Source organism: Chaetodon trifascialis, chromosome 17 (assembly GCF_039877785.1).
Source record: "Chaetodon trifascialis isolate fChaTrf1 chromosome 17, fChaTrf1.hap1, whole genome shotgun sequence".
Lineage (NCBI taxonomy): Eukaryota > Metazoa > Chordata > Actinopteri > Chaetodontiformes > Chaetodontidae > Chaetodon > Chaetodon trifascialis.
In genome coordinates this window covers 18,292,875-18,303,531 of record NC_092072.1, presented here as the reverse complement: position 1 = coordinate 18,303,531, position 10,657 = coordinate 18,292,875, and the positions used below count along the sequence as shown (strand labels likewise).

At 43.5% G+C, this 10,657-nt stretch overlaps 1 protein-coding gene across 1 annotated transcript; it reads left to right on the top strand.

Moving 5' to 3' along the window:
* The first annotated feature begins 302 nt into the window (after nt 1-302).
* Nucleotides 303-9,209, top strand: kpna6 (karyopherin alpha 6 (importin alpha 7)). The gene is made up of 14 exons (XM_070984243.1): nt 303-430; nt 2,952-3,085; nt 3,186-3,278; nt 3,406-3,505; nt 3,617-3,711; nt 4,129-4,260; nt 4,397-4,485; nt 4,610-4,709; nt 5,746-5,909; nt 6,004-6,082; nt 6,213-6,338; nt 7,469-7,596; nt 7,732-7,916; nt 8,024-9,209. Exons 1-14 carry the CDS (start codon nt 427-429, stop codon nt 8,209-8,211), a joined length of 1,617 nt encoding a protein of 538 aa, XP_070840344.1. The 5' UTR covers nt 303-426; the 3' UTR covers nt 8,212-9,209.
* The last annotated feature ends 1,448 nt before the right edge of the window (nt 9,210-10,657 follow it).

Below are 10,657 nucleotides of genomic sequence, written 5' to 3'. Positions count from 1 at the left end.
CAAATATTGTGTTTTGTCAAATGTTGTTGTGTTTTGACCCTCAGGGCCACTGTTGGGAGAAGACAGGAACAAGGACTGGAAAAGAGATAGGGGAGATGCTGAGGAGTCAGGAGCAAGCTTCAATGTTTTTAAGTTGCATTAAACAGTGAACACATTGGTGTAATATATATCCCAAAAGCAATAAGAACAACTGGAAGTGGTCATAATTCATGCATGAATGTTGAATCTTTCGCTGAAGGTGGGTAATTGTGTTTTGTGAGGCTCGCGCGTCCTCTGGTGGCAGGAAGTCGGAGTTATATGTTGACGTTTCCGTCTCCGGCAGACATATTGCTTACTGGAGCAAATTCTGGAAAGCTAGAAGAGAGAAAGGATTTAAAATTGATTTATATCTTCACGACTTGATACACTCAAACTTCATAGGACACAATGGGTAAGTCTCTTGTAAACCGAGAATAAAGATATGTGGTCAGGTAGTAAATGATTCAGCAGTGTCATCGGGAGCAATGATTATGAAATCCTCATCCTGTCGTCAGCTAGCTTATTAGCGAGGTAGCTAGTTAGCGATGCTATGTAGTAGCTGAAAATGAGAGTGCGATTTTACGCCAGTAAATTGTTATATATTAAACTGTCAATAAACTATATAGCCTAAGGACAATATGTAATCTTCCATCAGATGTCGAACAAGGTGTATTAACATAATTTCAACCCGAAAAAACATCCAGCGCCATTTGTTAGCCAACTTAAGGAAACTTGGCTAATAGCTAACGTAACTACGTTAACATCGTACCGCGTTGTACCGTCCTTTCCTAGGCGCTAAGACACAAGTATAGTTTAGGTCTTAAGTCACTATCGATTCATATCAATGTTATTATATTAAGATATTAGCTTGTTTATTGTTAAAAGCAAAGTAACCTTAAGCCAGTCCCCCCGATTCCCATGTGTCTTTATAATACAGGTGACGTTAGCAAGCTGTTGAAGTGCAACTGCGACGCTAATGCTGTTTAGTGGACATTTCAAACGTTATGTCGCTGCCTGCTGTGTTATTTGGTGGTTATGACAATTGTAACACACTCCCAACGAGTCAGAAAAGTTTCTAAGTTGTCACCGACTCGGCGACACAATGTAGTAGTCATATTTGTTAGCACAGATATGTGTGCTGGCAGTGGCTAACGCTAACTTTAGCTCATCTGTGTTAACCTCTGTCATTCAGTGTAGTTCTTCAAACACATCGAATTACACTGAATGTTCATACAATTTAGAGCCGTTATTCTTCCTCTTTGGGAAGAAATCAGTCCAAATCAACGAGCTCGTAGATTACATGGAACATTTTAGACGGCTTGCTAACATCAGTGAGCAATAGTAGTGACGTATCTGACGGTAACACTCATAAAGCAGCCTGTACATGTGACACCGGGGTCCCCATGTTTTCCAGACTGTTCCCGCAGAGGATTGTGCTTGTTTTGTGTGTTTTATTTTGTTTTTCATTTGCAATTTACAGTCACACTACTGTACGTTGCATATCTAAGAAGATCAATGAAAGAGGGGTTGGGATAGTCCTCAGCATATAAACTGTCAATATCCATTCTGCTTCCCTTTTTTTTTGCGTCAAGTGGAAATATTACACACAAATCAAGCTGGACCACAACCCTCCGGTCATTATATTTTATTACTGGACCAGGAGTCCTGTTTCTCCCTCCTTCAGACTCCTTTAGGTGATTCATCACCAAAGCAGGCTGTTGTGATTCACTAAATCAGACTCAATTCAAGGTTAGTTCATTACAAATTGCACAAGAATGGTACTATACAGCTATACGGACAGTTTCAGATTTATTTGCAGAGGTTGTGATACATCTGCTGTTGAGATTTCAGCCATCACTCTACAACAGAGGTTATCAAGTCCACATCTGTTGTTTTAACATGGTCGTGGAAATCACAGTAGCAGCTAACCTAAGATTTCAGTAAATAAAACATAATCTATCAGTATGGATTGATACCACTGGGCATCATTTTTTCCCCTGGTTTAAGTCTACAAACACAGAAACACCGCCCACCATTTTTCCCGTTAAAGCTCCTCGCTGTAGGTAGGGTCCCCTCTGAAATGCCAGTGGAGACATGTGCTCCCAGCAGGGCTATTTCTGTGCCATCCTGCCCAAACAGCAGACAGTCAGCGCAGTTCATGTACAGCAGCTAATCTAACTAACACAGTACAGAAATGAGAGCATCCAGCCGCAACCTGTAGTTTTGTGTTGTCCGCGCCTGTGGCTTTACCATCTGGGCACATTACACACATGCATAAGCTGTTTATGAGCCTGGTTGTGCTTATGCCCCCAAACCATAACATGACCTCAATTTGCGCCACTTGTTCCGATATTTAACCTCGGAAAGCCCCGCTGTTAGGATTGGGGTGGGGGCTTTTGGCACAGAAAGTTGGCACCATCCTTGTACTGGTGGCAGGTTTCAGTGTTGTCCCCCACCTCTCTTTCTCTCCTGGGTGACTCAGGGATCTGCCCGGTGCCCTGTTCTGGTGGCATGACTGCACAAATGCTGAGAATGGGCAGTTTGTCCTGTGTGGGCACCGATTTATGCTAACTCTGCGATTTAACTCTACTGAATAAATACGTTTGTTCTGCCCATCAGCTGACTGGTTGACGAAGAGCTCAGCCGTGTGTGCGTGCGCGCGCACATGCATATTTTTAGGCTGTGTTGTCTAGTTTCGATTAACTTGTTTGCACAAGGGCTTTTTATATATAGACCTAATATAAGTATGAACAGTTTCATCACCGTGACCTATTTTTAGAGATGTCAGAGGGAAACAAAAGCAAATTTCATTGTCACATGCTCGTTTACTCTTCCTTACCCATGGCGTACTCATCAAGTTCAACTTGGATGAAGCAAGTGGTGCACAACTTGTGTTTCCTGCTGTCTTAATCGTGATGTCTGTGGCCCCTCAGAGCCGTCAGCCAGTCCGGCCAAAGATAACTACAGGATGAACCGCTATAAGAACAAAGCACTGAACCCAGAGGAGATGAGGCGCAGGAGAGAGGAGGAGGGCATCCAACTCAGGAAACAGAAACGAGAACAACAGGTATTGCACCAAACCAGTCCAAGCCACTCATTAGTTGTCAGTATGCAGTCTGTGTGTACTAAAAGTAGTCTGACTTGAAAATGTCTTTTTTTAATCACAGCTTTTCAAGAGGAGGAATGTGGACATTCTCAATGAAGAAGAAGCTATGTTTGAGAGTCCTCTGGTAGACTCTTACCTCAGCTCCCCAGTAACAGTGAGTGTCTATTTTCCTAAAGCATTTCTCTTTCTGCAGATATTGTTATCCAGTCTGCCGGTTGTTAATAGTGGATTAGTAGATTCTGTGTTATGTGTTTAGAGTGCTTGTGCGTGTATTGTTGCAGGAAGGAGTAATTACCAGAGACATGGTTGAGATGCTTTTCTCAGAGGACCCAGAGCTTCAGCTTGCCACAACACAAAAGTTCAGAAAACTACTTTCCAAAGGTGTGTATTGTGGATTTATAGTGACACTCTGCATAACTGTAGTAACAGTCATGAAGTTGCCACGGACCCAGCAAAAATAATTACAACTAGTTTTAACTCTGTTAATTTCAGAGCCAAACCCCCCAATTGATGAAGTTATAAACACGCCTGGAGTCGTGGAGAGGTTTGTGGAGTTTTTGAAGAAGAGTGTCAACTGCACACTACAGGTGAGTTTGTAAGAACACTCTAGTTCATTTAACACCTGTCGAGTGACAAATGACGGTAAAGTTTCAGCCTCGTGGAAAAATCAGGAAGTGTTACCTACTCTGCCGGCTGGTAATGTTTGCGATATTAAATGCATACCGTTCAGGTAAACACACAAATCATGGTAGATTTTGTTGCTTCAATCATCTATAAGCTCTGTCTGATGATAAACAAGACAAGCTCCACTTTAAACATATTCCTGAGTGGCCATTGTTTTTTTTCTGCTCCGTGTGGCTTAAACTCCAATACCTGAGTGGATCATTAATGTAAAATGACCTGAAATGGGAATGATCATTAGTTGAGGTGACCCAATGTTCCAATAAGGATCCTAAAGTTAAAAATTATACTTTTTTTTCCTCCGACATTTTGTGCCCTGGCAGTTTGAAGCAGCTTGGGCACTGACCAACATCGCATCAGGCACATCCCTGCAGACGAAGACGGTGATCGAGGCTGGAGCAGTGCCAATCTTCATAGAACTACTTAACTCCGACTTCGAGGATGTCCAAGAACAGGTAACACACAGCGTGTCTGGCATAATATATTGTGCCCAGCTTGATTTATTGTGTGTATATTCTGTCTTGCCGCCTTTCATACTCATGTGCAGTTTCAATAGGTAACAAAGGCCTGGTGTGTTATTTTTTTCTGCAGGCTGTGTGGGCCTTGGGGAATATTGCGGGGGATAGCGCAGTGTGCAGGGACTATGTGCTGAACTGCAACATTCTTCCACCACTATTAATGTAAGCCGATCCTTGTTGCCTCCGTAGAGGTGTTACTTAACCAGGCCTCAAGCTTTCTATAATAACATACAGTATTTCTGATGCTATCTCATCTACTGAGTTTTGCTTTTCGTTGTCATTTCAGGCTTCTGACCAAATCCACTAGATTGACCATGACAAGGAATGCCGTGTGGGCTCTGTCTAATCTCTGTAGAGGAAAAAACCCTCCACCTGCTTTTGAAAAGGTATCACTTCCACTCATGAAGTCAACACCAAAAGCACTGTGATCATTTGAGATCAGGCCAGCTGCTTTTTTAAATTTTCAATATTTGTGGCTGCCAAAGCTTGCATAATGGTTTATACAAGTTGGAAACACATTCAGGTGCTGGATGAAGCCTGTATTCGCCACAAGTCAGCTCACTCACTTATATTTACGTGAAAACTGGGTGTACAACTGAAGTACGATAGTCATCATCGCCAAACAGTAAAAGATATTTGCAAAACATGCTTATTGACTTTCAGCTCAACAGTTGTGACAGCATTCACACCGGAGATCAAATGTTGCAGCGCTGGAAAAGTGGTGTAACTTTATAGGAGTTCTTTTCTTAACTTGTTAACCTCAGGAAAAAGTAATTTAATAACGTATTCGCCGCAGTGAGGTTCAGGAGTCTCTGAGGTTCAAAAGAGGGTCGCACAGGACAGTGGGGTTACCTGTATTTATCCATTCAGACCAGCGGTGAATGTTGGTTGATGCCAGTTCACAGCTACAGTATGTGAAGGATCACAATAATGTATATTTGAGTTACGGTCGGGTGATTATATGGCAGTGTATACACTGTGTGACGGTAGAAGTGTGCCCTCTGTTAGAGATTTGGCATTACAGCTTGCGTGAGTGTGTAACTGCTTCCCACTCTGTTCTGCTTGTCTGTATATTGCTCTCTACTCTTTACATTGTGGGTGCGTCCAAATACATGTAGTATGAGTCCTGTTCCTCCTCCTGCACATGCTACCCAGACGCTCACGAGTATTTCCACTCAGTGAGCAGTTGCAGTAAGTATTCGACGTGATGAAGTGTGGTTATTTTAAACTGTTTATTAATGGAATTTACAAAACAATTACTATACTGTGATACATACTGTTACTGTGATAGAAAATTACTTGTTGGACCAAGCCACCCCCCCACCCCCCCACCCCAAAGTTTGACTTGATGGTGTTTCTTGGGGTGTTGTTGAACTCATGTTGTTCCTCGTCATAAATATGCATTATGTCTGTGCTGTCTAGGTGTCACCCTGTCTGCCAGTGCTGTCTAGGCTTTTATTTAGCAGTGACCCAGACTTGCTGGCAGACGCGTGCTGGGCTCTGTCCTACCTCTCAGACGGTCCCAATGACAAGATCCAGGCTGTCATCGACTCTGGCGTGTGCAGACGCCTCGTAGAACTACTCATGTAAGTCCAGCCGTACTCCCCGTTGTCTTCGTCACACAAAGTATGGCTTGTGAATGCTTAGCGTTCTGTCTTGATTAAACCTCTGTCCCTGCAGGCACACAGACTACAAAGTGGCCTCCCCTGCCTTGAGAGCTGTAGGAAACATTGTCACTGGAGATGACATCCAAACACAGGTGAGAGTCCATTAAACTTGTTTCAATGCAACAGCATTGGGGATTAATTCATTGTTAGTTTTAGTTTAGTTTTTCTACTAAATCAGGAACCATTTTGCAAGGTCTGAACCCACTCTGTCTCTGTGTGTAGGTGGTGTTGAACTGCTCAGCCCTGCCCTGTCTGCTGCACCTTCTCAGCAGCGCTAAAGAGTCCATTCGCAAAGAGGCGTGCTGGACCATCTCGAATATCACAGCCGGAAACCGAGCGCAAATACAGGTGACTCATACACACAGCGTCTCACAGAATACCCAGTTTACCCATGAGAAGGGCATAAGTTAGTCTGGGTGGGAAGGGATTGTAGCAGAAATATAATAATAAATAGCATTTTCAGGCCCTTTGCCCATTCTAACATGTTTATATCTATAAAATAGTGTTGATATATTACTGCAGTGATGCAATGTGTGCTCTGTAGCACACTGTCAGCAATGAACTCATTAATTATTCATGCTACCCAACTCTCTGACATTTTCCTCCATAATCCTCCCTAGCCATGGCAGCAGGAAATTTTATTTAGGAGCTATATTGTTTTGTAGTAATGGCATAAATGTCAACATCGATGCCATTGTCATAATTTGCCCTTTGAGAAAAACACAAATGGTGGTTTCATTTTATCTGCAATCATCTAATTGAAAGACAGAGCTACTTTGCTTTGCATTTGACGCTTGGCTTACATGGACTGAACACACTGATGTTATGGATACTAAAATGGGAGAGAGCATTGCTCTAACATTTGCATTAACAAAGAGTCCTCTGAACCAAGTGATCCCAGATTTACCTCAAGCACATGGGTCACTATGGGACACTAACAAGGCAGACGACTGTCGTTGACACGCAAGGGTTGCACCCTACCCCGCCTTAATGGTGGATCGTTTGCCTCACAATAGAGTGATACCATCCTTGGTTTTGGGGGTTGGCCTCACTCAGAGGATAAATACTTGAACCTAACACCATTTCATTAGACTACAGCTGTCCTATCTAGTCTGGTGCGCATGAACTGATGAAGCCTGCTCGGATGAGAGGCGAAACGTCTTCCAAGACAAACTGACAAAGTCCAGTTGCAAACGATTTAATGCCCTGAAGCTTACAATGACCTGGATGAATGAGAATATTCAGAGGCACATAGAGTTTGTTTTGAGATCATTATCTGAAATAGACCCATAGAGACTGATAGGTCCACCTGTCCATTCATCACAGTCCTCATTAGCCTAAGTACGGTAGCTGAGATAAGATGGGCTCCACATGCATGACCACAAGGGTTGAGTTTTGTGCAAGTTGCATATGTCGTAACTATGATGAAGTTTCTTTTTGAGACATGCCCCTGATTTCATATCTTATCTGTCCCACAGACGGTAATAGATGCCAACATCTTCCCAGTGCTGATTGACATTCTGCAGAAAGCTGAGTTCAGGACCAGGAAAGAGGCAGCCTGGGCCATCACTAACGCCACCTCTGGAGGAACACCAGAACAGATCAGGTCAGACTTACAGTCAGTGAACTGCAGTAGATGATTGCATAGTATGTGTACAATAAACATTTGTTTATTGTGTTTAAAGTACACATTAGGAATCAAATCTGAAAATGTGTTGCGTGTGTGCCTGTTTGCATATAGATATCTGGTGAACCTGGGCTGCATTAAGCCCCTGTGCGACCTGCTGACCGTGATGGACTCGAAGATCGTTCAGGTTGCTCTCAACGGGCTGGAGAACATCCTGAGGCTAGGCGAGCAGGAGGCCAAGCAGGAGAACAACGGCACCGGAGTTAATCCATACTGCAGCCTCATCGAGGAAGCCTATGGTACTGTTCATACTGAAAATCCATATGATGCAGGGGCGATATACTGTATGTCATACAACATTCATGGAGAATGAAGCTCATATGCTGCGTACAAATTTTGTGTTTAGGTCTTGACAAGATAGAGTTCCTGCAGAGCCATGACAACCAGGAGATCTACCAGAAGGCCTTCGACCTAATCGAGCACTACTTCGGGGTGGAGGACGAGGACAACAGTCTAGCTCCTCAGGTGGACCAAGCCAACCAGCAGTTCCTTTTCCCCCAACAGGAGGCCCCCATGGAGGGCTTCCAGCTATAAGTCAGCACCCCTCCCCTCTAAAATACACCTTTTACCCCCTCCATACCTCCAACTCATGGAGGGCCACTCGATGCCTGAGTCATCCCTTTCTATCCACTTCCCAGATCTGCCATTAGCCCCCCCAGCCTCCACCATCACCACAAACACACACCCACCCACGGGGGGAAAGTAAAAGCTGTCCCGCTTTCCAGCCTATAAATGCCACCCCTCTCCTTCCCTTTCTTCTTTCTTTCTTCAGCTGGTGGACTGACTTCTTGCAGGGCAGGCTCATGTGTAACCTTGCCGGGGGGGGGGGCGCCACGCAAACTCCACACAAACTCCACCACGCTTAGAAGAGGAAGTGATCAGCTCACAGCCCAAGGCGTGAGTCTGCCCTGGCTTAAAACGCACACGCAGACATCCTCCTGCCATTTGATAGCTCTTAGATTCTCTCGTTGGCAGTAAGGATGCTTTGTTGGTTAATATCTTTATATACGTTTTCTTTTCCAATGGGACATTCCTATTTTCAGGATTAACCACGCATCCCCGTGCACAGTCCACAGACTGGGCTGCATGAGGTGAAATATGCCTAGCTCTTGATGTCAGTTCGACTTGCAATTCAATTCAAAGGAAAAAAACTTCCCTTTTGGCTTTCTGATGATTTTTCCCTAACTCTTATTTATCTGCTTTTTGTAAGTGCTTGTGATTTATTTTCTTTTTCTTGATTGGCTGCTCTGCTGATGGGAAAAAATCACCTGTATAGGAGAGGGTTCAGAGGCAGAAAGGGCTTTCTGCTGCCCTGAGTCTGATGCCCAAGATAAGAGGTGTGATTTTTTTTTTTTGTTTGTTTTTTTTTGTTTTCATCTATCAACTTTTTTGTTATGTGGGACAATTTTCAGGGGGGAGGGTTAGGTGGGAAGAAGTGTACAAATTTAGAAAACTACCTGAACTTAGGAAAGGCTCAGATTGAGATATTGGAAAAGGGATTGGGTTTCCTGAAGATGTGCTTAATGATCTAGAAAAAAAAAAAAAAAACTCCAGGTTTCGAGGGTGGTATAGTTAGAGATCCAATGTTCGTCGTGTGCTGTGTTATTGATAACAAAATATTTGAATTATGAAGTGATCTAACTATTAAACAAGGCATAGCTGGGGGTCGAGGGGGAAAGAGCCGGCGGCGGCGGCAGCGGCAGCAGCCAACCAAACTTATTTTTATATCGATGTGAATTCGGGGAACTGCAGATGTTTAAAGTAGGGTGAAGCACCACTTGCAGTAGACACACGGCGTGGGACTCGTCATTGCTCCCTGGGATTTTTGGGATTTCATTGGAGCCCAGTGTAAAGGGGTTGCTGCTGGTTAGCTAGGCGCTGCGCCTTTCCCCCTCCCCAGATGTATGTGGTAGGGATTTTGCATGGTGTTATATTACCCTGCCTGCAGTCACTGAGTATCCCTGGCCAAACACAGACAGTTGGCACAGAGAGATGGAGAGCAGTGTGTAGAAAAACTGAGGCACTTCGCTGTACTCGGCTCAGCATTGGCATGAAAAAGCAAGAAGTGGGCCACAACTAATTGGTTTGGTGATGTTAACAGTGCTAGTGTAGTGGCGGTGGTGGTGTTTTGTATAGTGGTAGAGTCGATATATAACCAGAGGCATTCTATATCACCATGTTTTTGAGGAATGGGAATGTCAGCTGTTAGTGACTTTGCATGGGTCCATTGTGATATGTAGGTGTTGATGTAAATAGCCTATCCTCTGCCTGGCTAGGACAGTTTCACCGCTTCTTTGTCCCCCCGCGGGGTCTAATGACGACCAGAGTTTGGCCAGGGATATGTGTCAGACAAGTGACGAGCCTAACTGCGACAGAAAATTCAAGTATAACTATATATTTGAATTTTTATGTATTTGCATTATATATATAATATATTTGCGCACACTTCATGCACACTTGCATACAACACCAGCAGACACTGTACACACACCTCACACAGATGAGTGGCTAGTAGCAAGTGAAATAGTTTCCATGGTCTTTGGAATGGCAAACGTTGGATTCTTTCATTTAGTTTTGAAGTTCAGCTTTTCTCCAAGTGTGGAAATTGCCATTTTGGCTGTTTTTTTGATTTGTTTAGTTTTTGTTTTTCTTGTTTCAAAGCACTTGGTATATTTTCTTTCTATATAAAAATGTTACCCTTGGTTCAGTTTTAATTCAGATTGTTTTCCTTTTTAATTGAGACAATGAAAAGAGATGTTTCTGGAATTCGGAAACATACGGAAACTTTTTTTTTTATTTGTTTCTAGCCACATGACTTATGATGGTTTAAATTAGCCCTGCAAACCATGACCCCGGATCTTAGATCGGGGTTGAGGCTTTGCGGATGGAGCAGAACTGTGGTTGTGTGATGTTTGACTGACAGGCACTGTGTGAGGAAGAGGATGATTGACTCTATGACTATGTCCCCATCAGAGTCTCT

Excerpts from the sequence above, each read along its gene's own strand:
- kpna6 (XM_070984243.1), top strand. Across the intron at positions 3,279-3,405 it reads ACCTCAGCTCCCCAGTAACA|GAAGGAGTAATTACCAGAGA; the intron begins GTGAGTGTCTAT and ends GTATTGTTGCAG. Across the intron at positions 6,339-7,468 it reads GAAACCGAGCGCAAATACAG|ACGGTAATAGATGCCAACAT; the intron begins GTGACTCATACA and ends TCTGTCCCACAG.